General features: G+C 38.1%; 1 protein-coding gene across 1 annotated transcript in view; it reads right to left on the reverse strand.

Annotated features, from left to right (window-relative positions):
• The window catches only part of ZFR2 (zinc finger RNA binding protein 2), a 95,915-nt gene extending 91,396 nt beyond the window's left edge, over window positions 1–4,519 (reverse strand). The window contains exons 1-2 of the mRNA XM_036739153.1: window positions 4,482–4,519; window positions 3,656–3,890 (exon numbers count right to left, since the gene is read on the reverse strand). Coding sequence (XP_036595048.1) covers window positions 3,656–3,890; window positions 4,482–4,519 — 273 coding nt within the window. The remainder of the gene's footprint in view (window positions 1–3,655; window positions 3,891–4,481) is intronic.
• Between the last annotated feature and the right edge of the window lie 17,955 nt (window positions 4,520–22,474).

The raw sequence follows: 22,474 nt of genomic DNA on the forward strand, positions 1-22,474 counted from the left end.
CAGCATTATCCTCCACACATGGTCACCTTCTGTCTCTGTGACCTCAAGGGAGTCACTTATCATCTCTGGGCCTCAGCCAAGTCAAATGTCAAGTGAAGGGATGGAGGTTTTTATCTCTAAGGGTCTAACTATATGATCCCATGAACCCATACTAGAATAGAAATCCCTTTTGCAACATCCCCAAGTAGTGGTCAGTGAATTTCCAAAGAAAATGAAACTTCACAGAAATATGTTTCCAACATCTTCTCAAATATCAAATTGGAAAACAACACATTTCTGGAGAAGGTGCTCAGTTAGGCTATACCAGGGGCAGGGAACCTGCCACCTCAAAGCTACATGTGGCCCTCAAGGTCCTCAAGTGCAGCCTTTTAACTGAATCCAAACATCATAGAACAAATTCCCTTAATAAAAGGATTTGTTCTGTAAAACTTGGACTCACTCAAGAGACTGCACCCAAGGACTTAGGAGGCCCCTGGGCTATACCAACTAAGTGAGGTGAATATTTATACAGCACTGTGAAAAAAACATCATTAATACTGACTAAAGCTCTCTGGTTGGTCAAGCATGATTATCCATGCATGGAAAAACAGTGTGGTTAATAATAATTTAATAATAACATTTATAAAGTGCTAGGCACTGTGTCAGGTGCTTTAAAATATTATCTTACTTGATCCTTACAGCAACCCTGGGAGATAGGTGCTGTTATTATTTCTACTTTACAGCTGAGGAAACTGAGGCAAACAGGGGTTAAGTTACTTACCCAGGATAGTAAGTTAGTAAGTGTCTGATCTGAACTGGATCTGAACTCAGATTTTCCTGACTCCAGGCCCAGCACTTTATCCACTGAGCCACCTAGCCCCTTGGTTGCTCATGGAGTAGCAGCTGCCACCATATTCTCTCCCTTGCTCAGGAACTGAATCCCCAGCATCTCTCCTTCAGTTTCCAATCTCCACCCACCTTCACTAGTGAGCAACAAACTTCAGAGAAATCAAAAGCAACTCCATTCCTCAAATAAGTTGGAGACAGTTGGTTTATTTTGAGCAGAAGTCTACAATGTCCAAAGGACCCCTAAGATTCTATAAGACATCTCTACATCTTTCATTAAAAGATGGCAACATAAAGCAGGATTAATTTGCTATCCATACCATTCCAGAAGGAAAAGTCCAAGGGTATCCAAGTCATTACAAAAGATTATATAATTTCCAAAAGTTTGAGAACTAGCCCATTACTGAGAGCCTAGCATTTAGATCTAAAAGGACACTCAATGACCATATTGTCTAACCCTCTCATTTTAGAGAAGAAGGCCCAGAGTGGGGATGGGACCTGTCTATGGTCACAAAGGCAGTAGGCAGTACAACCTGGTTCTGAGTCTAGACCAAATGCAATGTTCATTCTACTATATCAAGCTGTCTTCAGCCCAAAACATCAACCACTAGACCTAAGGAAGTTGTGATCAACTTATTACTGTCACTGACTGAATTTGACATTTCACTACAATGTGTTCCTACACTACTATACTGTGCAAGATGGTGTGAAGATATAGTGAGACACCACACAATGGAGTTCTCTTGCAAAAACATCATAGGACAAACTTGATACCATGTCAAGTTTGAACTATATAGAGCAATGTTTTAGGGATGTGATCTAATCTAGAGAATGACACAATCTTTGAATGTCTGACCTAAAAGGGATGAAAGATAATTTAGTCTAAGGGCTTCACTTTACTGAAAAGGAAACTATGGTTCAGAGACAGAGCGATTTGTCCAAGGTCACAAAGGCACTAAGTACCAGGACTCTCTTCAAGCATCCTCAGACTCTCCCTGCCATACAATGCTTTCACCTAATCCACAAAATAACCAAGAGGGCTAGGAAGCTTTTTGGACAATACTTGGCATTAGGATCTTGGGAGCTAAGCCTACCCTTTATTTTTTCATATCATCTAGCACAGGGGTGGGGAAGCTGCTGCCTCAAGGCCACATGTGGCCCCCTAGGTCCTCAAATGCAGTCCTTTGGCTGAATCCAAACTTCAAAGGGCTGCACTTGAGGACCTGTTCCCCACCCCTAATCTAGCACAATGCCTTACACATGGCTCAATAAACATTTTTGAAAGACTGATAAATCCAATCACCAGTTTGGTCGAAAAAGCCCAAAAAAGCTATAAAAGCTTCTACATTTTTCAAAGCAGAATATGGCAGTTACTTATACTGATATACCACATTGGTTCCAAGACAAGCCACACTTGTTTTCCCAAAGTCACTCTCCTCTAAATAAGCTTTAACAGAGGCCAGAATAGAGTGAGTTAGATATACCTGTGATACCTTGAGCCCAAAAAAGTAACTGGAGGCAAACTGTCCAACTCTTCCAATCAACCTCTTTGACAAATGAAAGTAAATGGATGGATCCCAGGGAGAGAACCTTACCACCCGAGAGGAAGAAGTTTCCTTAGATGGGTTCTGACCAGGCTCTGATGGGGGAAAGGAGAGAGGACTGATACCTAGTTTAAGACTTTATAATGGCACCCTGTTGCACTGTAAGCCCCTTGTGAGCAAATATAATTTCACTCTTGGCATTTGTATTCCCAGTGACTGACACATAGTAGGTGCTTCATAAATGTCTGCTGATTGATCATAGGCTACTAGCAAACACACATACATATACTACCCCCACCCCCCCCCCCAAAAAAAAACTAACAAAGAAACAAGTGGTTTCTTGCTTATCAGAGGAACTCAAACACCAACAGTCATCCTACAAGGGGCACTCACACTCTATCCTTCTCTACCATTTGTATCTACCTCTCTCTATCATTCCTCTCTCTTCCTTCTTCTTCATCCCAATCCTTAAGCCTAGGCATGGGTCGAACCCACAGACCCAGCTCAGTTTACTTGCTTGAGATTAAGAAGTTGTTGACCCCTGGCATAAAATAAAAGTCCCACAACCACACAGAGTATGAAGGGAGTGGAAAGAACTCTGAATTTGGGAGTCAAGAGGTTTGAATCCCAACTCTACCATTTACTTTCTCCTCTCCCATGTTACTGAGGTTTGCAAATCAGAACAAAAACCCTAGAATTTCCCCAAAGTACTATTAGTCCAAATGTAAATCATAAGTTTTCCTCCAGATTAGGCTAATCTAAAACTCAAGCGTAGACTTTAAGTACACTCTAAGTTTTTGTTCATTTTTATTTTCACTGCTCTCTCTCTTTGTGACAAAAAGTGATGATAAGAATCAATACAAAGTAAAGTAATGGAAGAAGCATTCAGCTAGAGAACATGAATCCTGGGTTCTAGTCTGTGCTCCTTTAACTTGCTAGAGAAGCTAGTGGCAAGTTGTTTCAAATTTATAAACTATAATTTTCTCAACCAGGAAATAAAGACAACTGGAATAGATCATCTCTGAAATCTCCTCCAGCAATAGCATCTCATATATCTGAACTGGAAAAAAAAAAGTTAAATGTTAAAAAAAACTTCCTCAGTAAATAAAATTTTGAATATGATAATTTTGTGTAATTATTTTACATAATTTTCCAGCTATACCCATCTGTCTTTTCCTTTCAAAAAGATCTCATTATAGAGGTACAACCCATATTTGAAAGTAGCATTATTAATATCAATATAGTAGGTTAGCTGTCAAAGAAAGGTGCCCTTTGGAGTCTAATACCTGGTAATTTGATGTTGTGGTAGGCTGCAAGGTTGGCTCCTGCTGACGAGTGCTGTAACTGTAGTCCTGCCCTGAGTGGGCCTGGTATCCACCAAAACCCGCTGAGGAGATTGGCCGGGGCGTCAGGGCTGTAGGGGCATAAGATGGGCTCACAGTCTGGGACACTCCCGGACTTGGCTGGATGGAATAATTTGTTGCAGTGCTTGAGTGAGAATAAGCAGTGGCAGGCTGAGTGCTAGAATCAAAGTAAACACAGAAGAATCCACTACATTAGTTTAGAGGTTTAAATATAAATTTCAGTTCAATGTACAAAATCCATTCACATTGCATTTTAGCTATATCATTTAAGTTCGAATCTACTTATAAGTTAACGTTTTTCTTAAAATCAAGGTACTTTTCTTTGCACAGCAAGCTTAACTTTAATAATATAACCCCTCTGTCCACTCTAGTTGGGTAGTGCCCTCAAGAAAAGCCCTGGGACTGTACATAGAGATGTTATAATAGTATGCATCAGTTTACCTAACCTATTAGTTATATAATGTGTTAAAATGCAATATGAGTAGTAAGAGACAAAAACTATCAGAGCGTATGTACTTAACAAGCTTATACCATAGTATGAGCACTAAAAATATATCCATAACAATGAAAACAATGCTTGAATGGGTTAAAATATTTAAGCCCACATAAGACAGAAATGCAAAAGAATAGTGGCAGACTATTCTCTTTCAGTATTCAATTCTACAACATCTATTAAACCCCTATGTACAAGGCACTAGCACTATAGATGTGAAGACAGGTATGACAAAGGGCCTGCTCAGGAGCTTACAATCTAATGGAAGTATGGACAAGCACACGCGTGTGCATGTGCGCGCCCACACACACACACACACACAAAAGATACAGTACAGAGAGAGATAAGTGCAAAAGAGAAATCTAGACAAAGTGCTATAAGAAATTTAAGGAGGAAGAGACCAGTTTCACCCAGGAAGAAGGGAGCATCTGTGTCGACCCTAGAAGGAAGGACTAGATGGAGACTGGAGGCACACAGGAGGACACAGGATAATATAAGCATTGGCATGGAGATGAGAGAAGGCAGGACACAAATGGGCAACAAAGTTAAATTTAGCTAAGATATCAAATATGTAAAAGAAAATACGATATAAGAATGAGCAAGAAGGCTGGAGTCAGATGATGCAAGGCTTTCAATCTAGAATCAGCTCTTAATACTTTATTCAAGAGCCAATGGAGAGCTACCAAAAGGATTCTGAGTAAAGGAGTAACATCATCATTGTATTTCATTAGGAATATTATTTAGGTAGTGTGTGGAAGATGTACTAGCAAAAGTAGAGACTGCAGATAAGAAAATCAGTTAGGCCAATTTATAATAGTCAGTCCCTAAAAAGTAATTAGGGCCTATACTAGGGTTGGGGCAGCTGGGTGATATAGTAGATAGAATGCTGGGGCCTAGAGTCAGGAAGATATGAGTTCAAATCCAGCTTCAGACATTTACTAGCTGTGTGACCCTGGGCAAGTCACTTAACTCTGTTGGCCTCAGTTTCTTCATCTGTAAAATGAAATGCAAACCATTCCAGTATCTTTGCCAAGAAAACCCCAAATAGGGTCACGAAGAGTCAGACCCAACTGAAACAACTGAACAACAAAAATACTAGGGTTGTTATTGTAATAAATTTAGAAAGTTACTAGATGTGAGAAATACTACAAAGGTAGGAATTATAGACCTTGGCAACTAATTGAACAAGACACACTGAGTGATAGAGAATTAAGAGTCAAAGATGACTTCAATCACTAATTTTTTTACTTTATTTTCATATTTTTTTTAAAAATTGGTATTCCCAAATGTATAACATTTATTTATTAAGGTGCTACTTTGTACCCTTCACAAGTGCACCCAATCTAGCTCTTAAATAAAGCCATAGTGCCTAGACAACAATAAATATGTAATTCTACAGTGAAACAGATCTAATGAAGCAAAACAACTTCGTATCTCTGATGTTTTATGATGCTTTCACCTCTCACAAAAGCAGCACCTCTACAAACTTGTGAAAGAATGAGAGGGAATCTTTGGGCCTCTACAAAGACAATGATTCATAAAAATCCTACATTCTTCTGTTGTTCTTCTGATCTTGTTCTGCCAGTTTGCTGCATTTCATTTAAAAATCACTTAAGAAATTTGGGTACAAAACTATCCCAAACAACTTAGGCAATAAATATTGTGTAGTATACATTTACCTACATTAAAATATACATACACAAAACCATCAATTGATCTAAAGTTTTATTATAAAAGACATTAGGTCAGCACTACCTTTCATGCTAAAATATGAGTTCTCAGAGAAAAAAAAATGGCATTAATCACTTTAATGCATCCAGTAACACTGGCTTAGAACTCTCTGTATTCCACAGTATAGAGAATTATAGTAAAGTAAACTTTCTAAAGTATACTTTCTAAAAGGAAATCACTAAGACTTATGAAAACATGACTAGAACATGGTGGACAGACAAGAAGTCCCCTCTGAGCTTTAGTTTCTTTATCTATAAAATGAAAGGTATAAACTGAATGATGTCTGATGTTACTTCCAGCTTGAACATTCACTACCTACCACTTCTAGACATTTGTATAGACCTTCTAAATCCATTGTCTCATTTGATCCTCACAAAATTCTTTGAGGTAGGCCAATATTAGTAGTGTTATCCTATTTTAAAGACAAGAAAAATCAGGCTCAAAGAGGCCTAATTATTTGCCCAACATCATCCAGTACATTAGCAACAAAGCCAGGACTAGAACCCAGTTTTCCTTCTTCCTTGCCTGGTATTTTTCCATTACATTATATAGTCTCTTAATGAAAAACACTCATGTGCAACATCAATAGGGTCTTTTTTTCTGAACAACACAGCCAACATTTCCTACAGTTATACAGTACTTATTCTACCAACACCAAGAGAAAACTTTGGAGGTTTGGATTTTTTTAAAAGCAAAGATGATTCATAGGGTCTCATCAACTATGCTATAGAAGAGGAACTCTTCATCTGGGGTCCATGGTGAATAGATTTCAAAGAATCAGTAAATTACTCAGTCAATAAGCATTTATGAAGAGCTTATTGTGTGCCAGGCACTGGTTAAGCACATTGTGTGCTAAGCATTGGGAATATCAATACAAGCATTGGAGAAAACAATGCATAAAAGGTAGGGATTGATGGGATAGGTGAAGAAATTAAAAAAAAAAAAAGAAATAAAGGTACCTATGGAGGCATGGTAGAGAAAGACTGGGGTACAGCCTGGAGAAAAATGAAGACATGGCTGGTTTGGGCACTCTCCTTAAATGGAAGTTAGGTGAGGAGCCATCTAACCGGAAAGAGAAGTCTACTTCCAAAGTGGGAGTTTGGATGGGGAAAAAAAATCATACCTTATTTTCACTCACCTTTGGTTTCCTTTGCAATCTTGTATTTTATCTAAAGCATTTAAAAACATTATTTTGAGAAGAGGTTAATGGGTTTTACAAGACCGTCAAAGGATGTTTGTGACACAAAAGAGATTAAAAATCCTTGCTATAGGCAGATCCCTGTCCAAGTATGGTTTGGACTCAGGTACTGCTAAGATTGTTTAATTTAGAATCAGAGGAGATCTCAGACTTATCTAGTCTAACCAGTCCTTAAGAAGGAATATCCTCTACAACTCTTGACAACCAATCATTGAGTTGCTATTTGAAGATTTGCAATGATGGGGAACTTATTATTTTACAAGGCAGCCCATTCAACTTCTAGACTATACTACTTCTTAGGGATATTCCCTTTTATTAAGCTGAAATACACTCCTCTTCAACTTCTTGTTCAACCAACTGGCCCTAGTACTACCTGCAGGGGCCGAATAGAGCAAGTCTAATCCTTCATCCACTTTTCATGCGGCCTGAAAGAGGGCAGTAAGAAGCAGTATTGGGGTCTATCGTGGTCACAAGAAAGTCTTTGGATATTGAATTCTTGTTCCCACCTGTGAAGAGGCAGTGGCATGGTATCTCAGCCCTTAGAGTTGAACCATAAGACTAGAGGATATATATGAAGTTTAAAAGGGAGTTGTTAAAATATGAAGACTATCTCTGTAGCAACCCCAAATTTACTTCCCCTTGCAGACAGGAAAATTCTAACCTAAAGCCTAAGCACTAGAAGCCTGAAAGCCTGGAAAGGTCCTTGGGGTGTAGGTGGGACTCATCAGAAATGGCCATGGTAAATTTTAGCTGAGAGGTGTTAGGAAGGGCCTAACCACATAGTGGTGTCATGAGCCTGAGGACTGTATAGGTCCCTGAAGAGAAGTTGATATTAGTCAGAAAGGGAGAATCATATCTCCCTGTATATATTATGTATGATATATATGTAGTTCCATATAATATACTGCTTAGAAGATCTTGGGAAATCTTTTGCATTACCTGCATTTTCTATGGGGTAAAATAAAGGCTATTTATATCTCACATGTACTATTTCCCTGAGTGCTTGGACAGAAGCAACCTAGACAAGGGAAACTCTGCAAGAAGATAAATGAGCCAGAGATGTGATTTGGGATGTAGGCCCAAGTATAAAACTTAATCTGAGTAAGCCCAGAGCCTGGGACACTGGACCAAAGGTTGTATTATTTGAAATATACTTTGTACTTACTTATATACATACATGATGTTTCTCCCCAGTACAATGCAACTCCTTGAGGGCAGGGACTATTTTGTTCCAGCATCTAGCACTGTGCCTTAAACAAAGTAGGTTCTTAATAAATTTTTGTTGAATTCAATTGAATTTCATATAATAGCCTTTAAAATATTTAAAGACATCGTCCTCCACTGCTTCTTGAAAGGAATTATCCCACAATACACAATAAAGATTTATAGTGTCATGCACAATCCTCTTTTTCAGATCTACTGTGTATATGGAAGTGTTCATTTTGACTGGTGTAGGCTAAGTTCAGATTTTTTAAAAGGAAAAATTAAAGTGTATTACTGCAACACTCAAATGGATTCATGGTTTCATTAATTTGGATGTTCTCTCAAATATAGATTGCAACCCATCCATGCCTATGCAACCTGTGTAACTATTGTCCATGTTCTCCCATAAGATCACCAAAGGGGGTCTACCCAATGTACTGTAGGCCTTCTTTAATTTCTCCTAACATCTCAAGAATACCAGTGTAGCACTCTGTCCTTCTGTCATTCTTCACCATATAACCAATCTATCTTCCCTTCCTCCTTACACATTTCTCTAATGATATCTTCTATTCCTGTGCATTTTCAATGTCCCTGATTGTTCCCTCCCATTATGTGCCTCTGCATTGTCTTCCATGTGATAATAGTTTTCAATTCTTTGGAGATCCTTGTTTTCCATATCTCTCAGCCACAGCATGTAAGTATTAAAAAATACAGGTCTTTGTTTTCAGAAGCCTGGGGTCTGTAAAGCAGCTTTGTAACTTCCTGAAGGCATTCCAGCCTGACCTCCTATTTAATTCTGGGTCCAGCCCAATTTAATGTCCTTTTGTGCTGAATGTCTCAGACATACATACTTGTGACTCTATATGTTGTCCGGCCAATAGCATGTCACCACTAAGGCAACAGGCATTCTTCATTCACTTGGTCTTTCACGGGTGGATGATCAGGCTACTCTTCTGAGTGGTTATATTTCTCTTTTGGGAGACTCCAAAACCAGGGTTTTATACAACTGGCAAAATAACATCCACAAAAAGGATAACTAGGAGTACCTCATTATCCATAGAGTATCCCTTTTAAACTTGGACTCTGCTGGGTCTCCTCCTTCACATTAGCAAATATCTTTGGCAAGTACATTATCACCTTCATTATGCCTTGCCTGATGTTTACGATCAGAGGATCACTAAAGAAGGCTATTTCTGCTGTTATATCTTTCAAGGAATCGTGAACGATTTTGACATAAGGATAGGAGATATTTTGTCAAAAGAGCCTTCAAGGTGGCATTTTGATTTAATTTGATCTAACAAAATACACACACACACACACACACACACACACACACACACCACGAGTGTGTATGTATAGTATTTTTTTTTAATTTTTTTTTCCTTATTTATTTTTAGTTTACCACACACGGTTCTACATAGTTTTGAGTTCCAGTTTTTCTCCCCTCCCTCCCCCCTCCCTCCCCAAGACGGCATGAAGTCTCATATAACTGTCATGTATAACTTCGCATTGAATTAATTTATGCTCTAGTCAAGTCGTGGAGAAGAATTTTGACCAATTGAATGAATCATGAGAAAGAAGAAACAGAACCAAAAAAAAAACAAAAAAAAAAAACAAAAAAAAACCCCAAAAACAAAAACAAAAGAGAAGCAGAAAAGGCGAGCATGTAGTGTGCCTCAGTCTGTATTCAAACTTCGCAGTTCTTTCTCTGAATGAAGATAGCATTCTCCATCGTGAGTCCCCTGGAGTTGTCCTTGCCCCTTTAGGTTGCTGAGAGAAGTGCAGTATGTCAGGATTGGTCCTCACGGAATCCACATATCTGTGGCTGTGCACAATGTTCTCCTGGCTCTGCTCCGCTCACTCAGCATTATGTCGTGTAGGTTTTTCCAGGTTGTTATGAAGTCTGCATCATCCCCATTTCTTATGGCACAATAGTATTCCATCACCTTCATATACCACAGCTTGTTCAGCCATTCCCCAATTGATGGGCATCCCTTTGCTTTCCAATTCTTGGCTACCACAAAGAGAGCTGCTATAAATATTCTTGTACATATGGGTCCTTTTCCTGCTTGCGTGATTTCTTTGGGATACAACCCTAGTCCTTTGACCCAGTAATACCACTTCTAGGGTTGTATGTATAGTATTTTTTATATTTCTCATTGATCATACCTACCATGTGGCTCTTCACTGTCTTCTATCAGAATACATGCATGTAAAATATACAAATATTGCATATATGCATTTATATTTTATATAAACATGTATTATATACACATGCATTATATATATTAAAGATACTGTGAATTTCTATTATGTATCATTTGTTGCTTGATTTTAATATAATTCATAGAGTTTGGGGGGGCGGAGTTAATTCCAACTTAACAATGTAGTTCCAATACTACCCTACTTGTCTATGTCATCTTTTAATCTTCCTTCATTCTTTTTGTACTTATTTTTTGATGCAAACCAGCTGCTTTTTCATAATTAGCAAACAATAAGCACGGTGGAGTTTTGTATTCTCTACTTCTTTCAGTCAGTTGCAACATGGTAAGATGAAGTCCATTGTAGAATATTGTCCCTTAAAGTTTGCCTTGTCCCTACTAATACTCTTATCAAGGATTCCCTCAATTTGTATATAAATGACTATCATAAAGTCATGTATAAATAGGAAAGCAGACACAGGTCTGTAGTTTTTCTCAGTCACTTCTTTTCTAATACTAATAAGGTCTAAAATCTTAGAACTTAATAACATAACACAATAAGCAAATATTGATTAAGCTAAATTCAATTAGGGGTAACCGGATAGGGCACTGAACTTGGAGTCAGTAAGCCTTGGGTTCAAATCCCGCCTCAGGCACTTACCAGCTGTGTGACCTTGAACAAGTCACTTAACCTTTCTGTAACTCAGACATCCTTTCCAGTTCTAAATCTCTGATTTATGATCCTATAATCCTATGAGCTGCTATTCTTCACCTAGATAAATAGCTATTTTATTCTTATTTAATAAATATACCAAATAGACCTACCACAAATCAATTTTCCCAGGCTCTTGGATTTTAAATTAATGTTTTACTATGCTGTATTTAATGTGAAAATTTGTAAGCACCTTTTTCATGTGTTTATAAATTGCTTCTTAAAGGCCAATCATCTAGAGGGGAATACAGGAATTACTCTGTAAAAAGAAAATAGTTTCTCTTATAACAACATCATCAAAGAAGGAAGAAAATGAAGGTACAAGTTCTGACTTTTAACCATATTTTAATGCTAAACTCAAACACTTCAAATTGTTATAGTGGAAAGAACAATGGATTTGAAGTCAGAAGAGGTGGATTTCAACCCTAGCTCTGCTACTCATTGCTTGTATGATTTCATACAAATTCCTTACTTCTCTGGGCCTGAATTTTCTCAACTGTTAAATGAGAAGGCTAGACTAGATAATATCTAAAGTCACTTCCAGACTGTATGTTCTACATTAGAGATGTCAAACAAATAGAAATGGACCTCTCCTGCCCCACATTGCCTTAGGAAACCACAAATTAACATTATCCATGTTGTGTTATACATATGTATGTATGTATAATTTTGTAGACATCCTTAGGAGTTCTGAAGCCCGGGTCTGACATCTATGCTCTACCCTGTGAATCCTGATATTTCAAATCTAGCAAGGTGAGAAAGCTTGTGGAAGAGAAGGGTGTAGTACAATAAAGAGAATTTGAATCAGAATTCACAGGTTGAATCTCAGTTTGGCTACTCACTATCTGTGTGACTGTAGTCAAATCACCTCATTGCTCTGGAACTCATCTGTATATAAAGGTATAGATTGAATTAACGTATCAATCAATCAATGGCATTAAACTAGGTACCAAAATTCCTTCATCGACTTGTAAGAACTGCTTCTAGCATTGCATGAAATGATGCTAAACAGGAAACATATTAGGACTGACTGAAGAATCAGTCACACCTTGTAGGACTTGGATAAAAACAGGGAGCTAATTTGAAACCAGCGATTACAGTTGATGAGCCAACCAAAAGGTTAAGCAGCTTCAGCCATGCCCCTAAGAGGGGACGAGAGAGCCTTTGTTTCCTTAACCAGAGGATAATCTTGTGAACTTTGAAGAGCTAGAATGTCTTAGATTTCCCATGGGCACCCTAGCAGTGAACCCAGAACAGCATGGCTGATGTAGCACCTACATTAGGAGTTGGTAAATTGAAGAGAGACTGCCTAAGGAAAGGCACTTTACAGGGAACCCAGAAGAAAGTTGCACCATATCTAATGGGAATTTTGTGAGAAATCCACAAAGGGAGAAAGAATTCCAGTAATCAGTAACTCTATGTTTACACCCTTTTGTCACATGAATCCACATTTCTTTGGATTCTGTATGTACTTGTGGAAAAGTATATCTCAGACTTTTGGCAGAATGTTTTGTACCAAATGTTCTTACTATACCCCTTTAATAAATACTCATTCCAAAAAGCTAATCAAGTCTGTCTGGCTAATTGATATCAACTGATAATCAAGACAGAAAACACATTGGTGGGGGCTCATAAGTAAGAGCATTAGACACTTCCAACCTCTCAAGGTTATCTTAAGAACTCTGAGGGGAGAAGTAACCATCAGCTCTTTGGGGACCCAGCCTTGCAAAAAGAATGGAGGTTTGGGATAGAAGCCACAGAGCCTGTACTACATGTAAAATAAAGAACTAGATAACCTTTGAAGTCCCTTCTAAATCTAAATCCTGTGATCTCCAATGTCTTTTGTTAGCCTTGTCTCTTACTAGGTAAGCTTATTAATAGTAGGAACTGTTTCATTTTTGTCTTTATGTACTGAATACTGAATATAGTGCCAGCTGTGCTTTTGACTCCCTAGATTTCACCACCATGATTCAGCAGCCATTTCACCTTGGTACTTCCCTCAGTTCCATGGGTTCTCACCCATGCTGGTCCCCCTTCCCATTGGTAAGTCCCTTCCAGTGCCCTCCATTTTGGGAATGGGCCCAGGCAGACAATGCTTCATTCCTCTCTCAGTTGTGTTTCTGCTCTCTGGACTTCACCACTAGGTCCTCATGTAGGTACCTTCTCATCCCCTAACCCCGACTCCTCCTGTTCGTTTGTGTGTGTGTGTGATCTTCACCCATTCAAATGTAAGCTCCTGAAGGGCAGCTTCTCCATGCTTATATTTGGTTCTCCAGCTCTTACCAGAATTCCTGGCACAAAGGAAGTGCTTAATAAACACATGTTGCTTACCTACATGCCTGCTACACAAGAAGTGTTTAATATATGCCTATTGATTGATTAATATGATCTTATGGTTCCTTTCTAATCCACCACTTCTATTCACCTACATTTTCTCTTTTTCCTGTGGGGAACACATTCTCTTCTCTGCTTCTTAGGATCTTGTTTCCTTCAAAATTCAGCTCAAGCAGAAGCTCTTATATGAAGCTTTTCCTAATCTCCACTCCCACCCCACATCTAGGGCCTCCCTCCCAAATTGCACATTCCCTGCCCACCCCCCATGAAAGGATTTTGTATTTATTTTGTATATCTATTTTATATGTACATATTTTTTCTTCAATAGAATGTAAGCTCCTTTAGGGAGGAGTTGTTTCATTTTTATCTTTGTATCCCCAATACCTAGGAGAGTTTGGTACTTTAAATGCCTACTGATTGAATCCCAAATACCTCCCCAAAGTGTAATTAGTAATTACCTTCATCCAATTCTGAACGAGACAAGGCATAATGAAGTAAAAGTGAAGTATGAGTTCATTATCTTTTAAAAACATATGCTTTGAGTGGTCTCACAAATACAAGAACCATAAAATTTTAGAATTGCGAGGAATTTCTTTGGCCATTTAGTCCTATCTATAGGTACTATGATGCACCTAATAAGTACCATCCTTATGACTGATGATTTCCAATGAGGGGTAGGAGGGAGGATGAAACATCTCTTGAGACAACCCACTGTACTTTTGGACAGTTCTAAATGTAAGGAAATTTTTCTTGACATCAAGTCTAAATTTGCCTCTTTGTAACTTCAAAGGATTAACTGTTCCTTGTTGTGCCCTATGGATCCAAACAGAACAAGTCTAATCCTTCTTCCACATAATAGACTTCCAAATACTTTAAGACAGCTATCACATCCACCAAAAATCTTCTTTTCTGTAGGCTAAATGTCTCCAGTTTCTTCAACTAAGTCTTATACATGACATGGCCTCAAGGTCCTTGTCTAGACACTATCCAGTTTCTCAATGTCTTTTGTAAACTATGAAATGAAAATAATACTCCAGATATGGTCTGTCCAGAGTACAGCACAATTAACACCTCCATATTCCTGACATTATCTCTATCTTAATGCATTCTGAGATCACATGAGCTTTTCCTGGCTGCCACATCACACTGCTGACTCTCACTGAACTGACAGGCAAAAATATGTAGATGAATCACAGAAAACCATAAGTCTTACTTTAGCTCAATTCAAAACCCAAAGTAAACAATAAAAGCAGTTTACATCCAGAGCTTCCATCAGGCAACCTACCTACAAGTTCATCTTCCTTTCTAGAAACTCCCATTCATATCACCTCATAGTACTTAATCCACTGCCCTACACATGGCAAGTATTAAAAAAGAATATACTGAGCTCCAGAGATCTTTGTATTAGATTTGTCAATTCAATCTCTGTTCAGTCCAATGTATTTAAATAAACCTCAAAATGAAAATTCAAAGGAACATTATAGCTAGAACCCAGAGCTTTCAGGTCAAAGAAAAAATACTGCAAGCAGCCAGAAAGAAAGAATTCTAATACTGAGGATCCACAGACAGGATCACACATGATTTTAGCAGCCACCACCATAAAGGAGCAGAGAATTTGGAATGTAGCCTTCCAGAAGGCAAAGGATACATAGGAGTATAACCAAAAATAATAGCCAGCAAAATTAAGTGTATTACTACAGAAGAAAACATTCCTGAATAAAAGAATAGGGCATAGAAACTGAAGTTCTAACACAGGAGTTAAGAGAAACAAAAAGTAAATACAAAAAGAGCAATCATAAGCGACAAAACAAGGTTAAACTACAATATGAGAAGATGATACGTATCCCTTCTGCCCCCCCCATCATTATCTAGGGTCACAGTGGAAGTCTAATTGGACAGAAAGACTGGAAGTGATTCTGTTATGTCCTGATGGTCTTAAAAGAAAAATGGAAAGAGAGGGGAAAAGGAATAAAGAAGAGGATAAGGGAAAGGAAGATTAGAGAAATTCCCTCATGTAATCAGAATGCACTGAGTTTATACAAATAAAGTATAAGAGTGAAGGAACCTTAGTTGAATCTTAGTCTCACTGAACTGATCAAAGGAAGAAAGAATGGGTGGCAAAAAATTGGTATCTGAGGCAGAATACCTTTGTGCTATAAAAAAATGATAACAGGGATGTTTTCAGAGAAACCTGGAAAGACTTGTATGAACTGATGCAGAGTGAACAAAACCAGTGACAACAATATAGGAAAGACAAATGACTCTGAAAAAATTAGAAACTCTGATCAGCATAATGACCAACCATGATCCCAGAGGATTAATGATGAAACATGCTACTTACCTTCTCATAGAAAAGTAAAAATGCTCACTGAAACACACATGCACACACTCGTGTGTGTGTGTACATATATATACATATATATATGTATGTTCCTTTTGGATGTGATTAATGCAAAAATTTGTTTTGCTTGACTTTTACTTGTAACAAGGTTTTGTTTTTCTTTCATTCTAAACTGGGAGAGTGGGGAAGGAGGAGAAGGCATATTTTTGCTGAATAAAAAAAACTGAATTTTTTTTTAAAAAGCGAGCAAATAACTAGATATATGGAATGAGGGAGAGTAAGGAGTTAAGGATAACTCTGAGGTGGCAAATCTGGGTAACATGAAGAACAATGGGTTACCTTGACAGAAAGTCAACAGTCAACAATTCAACAAGCATTTATTATTAAAATAGCCCCTGCCCTCACAGAGCTCAATTATGTACAAACAAGATATGTACAGGATAAATTGGGAATAGGCTTGGAGTAAAGGCACTAAGATTAAGAACTAGGAAAGACTTCTTATAGAAGGTGGGACCTTAGCTGAGACATGAAATAAGCCAGGAAAGCCAGGAGCCAAGGTTGAGGAGGGAAAGCATTCTAAGCATGGAGAACAGTCAGTGAAAATGTTTAGAGTTTAGAGATGGAATGCTGTATGCAAAGAGCAACAAAGAGCCTGGGCCGTTAGATCAAAGTATGTGAAGTAAGGCAAAAGAAGACTGAAAAATCAAACAGAGCGTTTTGCTTAAGGCTCTGAGCCACTGGAGGCGTGGCGGGTGGGATGGTGAAATCTTCAACAATAGTAAGGAAGTTGAGGACAGGAGGGTCAGGGGAAAGATAATGAGTTTAGTTTTGGACATGCTGAATTTAAGATGCCTACAGGATATCCAGTTCCAGATGTCCAATAGACAACTGATGATTCGAGATTGGAGGTAGGAGAGGTTAAGCCTGGACAAATACATTTGTAATACACTTGCATAAATCTGAACCACCTGCATAGAGATCATAATTGAAGCTGATAAGAGCACCATTTAAAATAGTTTAATGATCTCACAAGTATAATGGTTATCGTATTGCTTGCCTTCTCAATGGTTGGGTGGGAAAGAATTTGAACTGAAATTTTTTTTAAATGTTTAAAAAATGAACGGAAAGGTGGAAAAAATCATTTAAAGGGAGAAGAGAAGAAAGCCCAAGATAGAGACTAGGGAAGCTCAGAGGAGTAGTACTCAGAGAGATCTATGTCGAGAGAGAGAAAAAGAGAGGGGAGGGAAGGAGGGAGGGAAAGAGAAAGAGAGAGAGAAGATATCTGGGAGGAGAGAATGGACAACAGTGTTAAAATGCTACAAAGAGGAGAAGCTGTGGATTGAAAAAAAGTCATCAAATTTGGCATTTAAGAGTTCACAGGTAACTTGAGACAGAGTACTTTTAGTTGAGTGATAAGGTCGGAAAGCACACTGACATTCTTTGTTTTCCCAGATTTTAGCAAAGTGTCCTGTACAAAGTAAATACTTAATAAATGCTTGTTGACTGATTGATGAAAGGAGAGGAAGTGGAAGCAACAGATATAGATAGCTTTTTCTAGTTGTGCTAGATTATGACAGGCAGACATGTGGAGGAAACATTTCAGGCAAAGGAGATAGCTTGTGTTCAGAAACAGTTTAGCTGTAACGGAGACAGTGGGAAAAGGGGAACAATGTGAAATGATGCTGGGAAGGAAATCTGGTGTCAGATTGTAAAAGAGTTTTAAATGCCAGGTTGAGGAGGAAATCTAATCATAAAGGCTCCTGAAAGGAGAGACAGTAGTGTCTAGTAAGGGTTTCTTTTTCAAAATGTTCAATCTGGGCAAGTGTAGGAAGCGGGGAAGGAATAAATAGGCAGAGAATGAAAATTAGAGACATGAGATGATTGAGAAAAGATGTTCAACAGTATCAAAGGCCATCAATACTAGCAATTAAGTTATTATTGGTGGGAGAGAAGTTTCAGTTGAGTAAGGAGGTTGGAAGCCAGATTACAAAAAGTTGAAAAGTGAGAGGAGATGGGTAATGAATGTGAAGTTTTCTTTTAACTCGGAATTATTTTCATTATGCTTATTATGTTGCCTTTCCCCCATCCTTTACTTGTGCTGTATTTTTAAATATAGTTTAGGATTTAATTTTTAACTTCACTAGATTTCTTCTTAATAGATTTATCCCCATCTATCTAGTGTGTTGAGATTATATGGATCCCAATTCTGGAAATATATTTGCTATTCTTCCTAGCTTTCTGTCATCTAAAAATCTAAGGCCCCTATGCCTTCATGCAAATTATTGATAGAAATACTGAAGAAAACAGAGCCAAGGTCCCTGGGGTATCTGACATCAATCCATTGAATCATTATTGAGTTCAGTCATTTAACTACTACATAACATCCATATGGTTAATTTACGAATCGCTGATAACAGAGGCAAGTTTTCTGCCAACAATTTGAGGGCTTTAAAGGAACCACAAAACAGATTAAATACATTGTCATCATTTCTACTTTTCAAGTGTTGTCTTTAGAAGGAGTCTGACATACAATAAATATTTCAACTTCCCTCACCTATAAATTTGTAAAAACTCGTAGAAAATTTAAAGCATATTACATACAAATATTTTCAACAGTTAATTAGACTCATTAGACAGATTTCATACCAGGGCAATGTAAGAGTAAATTGCCACATCGACAAAAATCTCAAAGGTTGGCTCAGGTATTATGTAGTTGAATCAGGGCATAGGCCAAATGTTCTACCCCAGATAAATACCAGATCATTCTTACACAGTTGATTTGGGATGGATCCCAAGAATTTAAATCTAAGGTGTAACTCGTTCTGGGCCCTTTTTGTCCATCCTAAATGACCGCAAAGCTCCGAACTGTACATCAGGTGTGCCAGGATTTCTTTAAAGTCTGATTTATTTCCAGACCAGTTCCAGAGATGCCAATAAGTCTCTGAGTTTAGACTGATGATCCCAACAAGATGATCCACAACAACTACATGTTCTCAATTAGGAATTTTTAAAAATCCCATGTTTCTAGTCATCTGGAGGATTATGAATACATCTTTTGTCACTTGAAGACTTCCAGAGAGGGGGAACCCTCTACTTACTGAGTTAATCCATTCTTCTTATAAATAGCTCTCTGATTTTATGAAATGTTTCCTCACATTGATTCAAGATCTATTAACAACTTCCCCTATATTTTTCTTTAGTTGTAAAATATAAAACCAAGAACAAGTCTCTTGACTTATCTTCTATATGACTGACCTCAAAGACTGAAATCATATCTCATCTACCCTACACATGTTGCCTAAGCCTTTCCAAGGCCTTTCTCTTATTTTCCTCTCTGAAAATAAATAAGAAAAAAAACCTCAGTGAACTGGATCCCAAAAGGGAAAGAAAGAGGTGAGAGAGAGAGGGAGAGAGGGAGAGGGGAGGACAGAGAGAGAGACAGACAGACAGACAGACAGAGACAGAGAGACAGAGACAGAGAGAAATGGATAAACATAGAGAGAGCACTGCTCTCAGAAATTAAGATGGAATCAAGGATAGGAAGAATAAAACTGTCTTCCCTCAGTACTGTATTTTAAGAATTAAAATCATGTTTTGTTTACCTTTAAAAGGATGAATTACCATTATAATTAAATAAACATTTATTAAGTATCAATTATGTGTAATTGTGCTAGAAACTGGGAATACAAAAACAAAAAAGGAGTCTCTGTTCCTAACAGTCTTACCTTCTAATGACTGAATACAAATTGTCCATTTAAAGTAAATACAAGATAATATATGCAAGAAAAGCACAGTACCGAAAAAGAAAGATTTCAATGAGAAGGGGGCAGCTGAATAGAGCCTTGAAGACAGGGATTATGACAGCATACATGAGGAGAGAGTATATTTCAGGCAAGAGAGACAGCATGTGCCAATACATGGAAGTCAGTGATGGACTCTGAAGATCAGGAATGACATGGATGGAAAGGGAGGTGGAGGGCAGGTCATAAAGAACCTTAACTGCCAGGCTAAGGAGACTATTTTTTCATAAGTGCCCTTGAATATTTTTGAGGATGGGAATAACATGACCAGACTTGCGCTTGAGAAAGATTCTTTTACAGCTATACAGAGGATGAATTGTAAAGAAAAGGGATTAGAAGCTGAGCCAAAAACAAGAAACCTATCACAATAAGAGTCCAGGTAAACAAGAAGGGACTGAACTAGAGGTGTCATCTGTAAGTGGACTGCCAACTCAACAATCCTATTCGTTATCTACTGTTTACAAAGTACTGAGCTGGAGGATACAAAGAGAAAAATGAAAACGAATCTATTGTCAAAGGTTTTATATTCTGCTAAGTATTACAACATACAAATATAAGTCAATAAAAATGATTTGAGGAGAGAGCACTGACAGTTGGGGGCAGGGGTTGCAGGAAAAAGTTTTCCTAGGCAGTGGTGCTTGACCTAACACTCAAACTTCATTAAGGGCTCTCAATATCTGAAAAAAACCTAAGTGCAGCCTGGAGCTCCATCCTAAAGAAAGAGGAAGAGACTGTCATTCTGAGATATATGGCTAGAAACAATTCATTCCACTTCAATAAACACTTATGAAGAGTCTCACTAGGTACAAGGCATAGTGCTAAGCAATGAAGATACAAAAACAAAAATGAAAGAGTTCAGAGGATTAGAGCTCTGGAGCTGGAAGGACCCTTAGAGGCTATCTAGCTCAAACCCCTTTCTTACAGAAAACTGAGGTCCAGGGAATTTAAGTGGCCATGGTCACACAAATGGCATCAGAAGCAGGATTTGAACTCAGAGCCTGTGACTTACAGAGCCAAATTTTTTTCCACTGTAACACACCACCTCCTTCAAGGGGTTCAGGTACTTGTAGATCACTAAAACCAAGAGGGAAACATGAATATACACCCTTGGATGTGTGAGTATGAGTACATACACATACACATGCACATACACAAATACATACACATATACTTCATCAAGGTGCAAGTTCTGAAGCCCAGAATCCTGGTTAAGCATTATAAATAGTAAGAATCAATCACAAACATTTATTAAGCTCCTATGTGCCAGCCACTACACTATGCTTTGCAGATGCAAACTTGAGTGAGACATTTAAATACCTACTTACATACAACATTTATATACAACATATATAGAAACATTTACATACAACAGAGTATATGGAAGGTAATTCCAGAGAGTAAGGCACTAATAGCTGGAAGGACTGGAAAAGGCCCCCTGCGGAATTTAGGATCTGAGCTGAATCTTGAAAGAAGGTGGGGAAGTTAAGAGGTAGAGTTGAGAGGTCAGAGCATTCCAGGCATGGGAGACAGTCAATACAAAAACACAAAGAGACGGAATCTTGTATCATACATCAAGAAGACCTAGGTAGCCAGCCTACAGAGCTGTACTACAGAGCACAAGGAGGAGAGTAAATGTATGAAAAATTAAAAAATATAAAAGGAGCTGGGTTATGAAGAGCTTTGAGTCCCAAACAGGATTTTAAATTTTTATTCTGGAGGGAAAAGTCACTGGAGCACACTGGAGGAGAGGGGGAGGAAAGTTTAGCTACACTTTTTTTAAAAAAAATCACCTTGGCAACTAAGGGGAAGATGGATTAGAATGGTGAGAAAGTTAAAGGAGACATCTTCAGGCCTTTGCAAATCCATGTGAAAGGTAATAAGGGCCTGAACTAGGGAAGCAAATATATGAGTAGAGAGAAGGGGACATATAGGAGAAATGCTGCAAAAGGAGAAAAAGGATTTGGCAATGGGCTGGAGATGTGGGTTGAGTACAAGTGAGGAATTGAGGATGATACTTAGGTTTCAGGTCTTGGTCCTTGACAGTCATTTAGAAGTGGAGGGGGGCAGATAACAAACGTGAGAGGCCTATGGGCAAGCCAGTTCCACATGAATGTAGGTCGGGAGAAACACTGGGGTTGGATATCTCGATCTTTGAATTATCTGCATAGAGATGATAACTGAACCTATAGGAGCTAATGAGATCATGAAGTAAAATAACATAAAACAAAAAAAGAAGAGGAACCAAGACAGGCCTTGGTGGACCACCATGGTTATTCGGCATGATATAGATGAAAAACCAGAAAAGACTGAGGAGTCATCAAAAAGAACTAGGAAAGAGAAGTATACAATACCTTGAAATATATATGTGTGTATGTATATACATATATATATACATGTGTGTGCATGTATGTATACATATATACATATTTGTGTTACAGAGTACATGGAGGACAGTAGAGAATTACAAGGGAGGGTTATCTACTTAGAGAAACAAAGATACTGAAGGACAGAAGGACCTGGAATGCTGTGCTCCATGAGGTCATGAAGAGTCAGACATGACTAAACAAAAACAATATTCTACCTCACATCCGTAAGATGGGCAAAGATGAAAAATAGGGGGGAAATGACAAATATTGAAAGGGAATCAGGAAAACAGGAACATCAATATGTTATTGGTGAGGCTGTGAAGTGGTACAGTTATTTACAATTATGTCCCAAAAGTTACATA

The sequence above is a fragment of the Trichosurus vulpecula genome, chromosome 1 (genome assembly GCF_011100635.1).
Source record: "Trichosurus vulpecula isolate mTriVul1 chromosome 1, mTriVul1.pri, whole genome shotgun sequence".
In the NCBI taxonomy this organism is placed as follows: Eukaryota; Metazoa; Chordata; class Mammalia; order Diprotodontia; family Phalangeridae; genus Trichosurus; species Trichosurus vulpecula.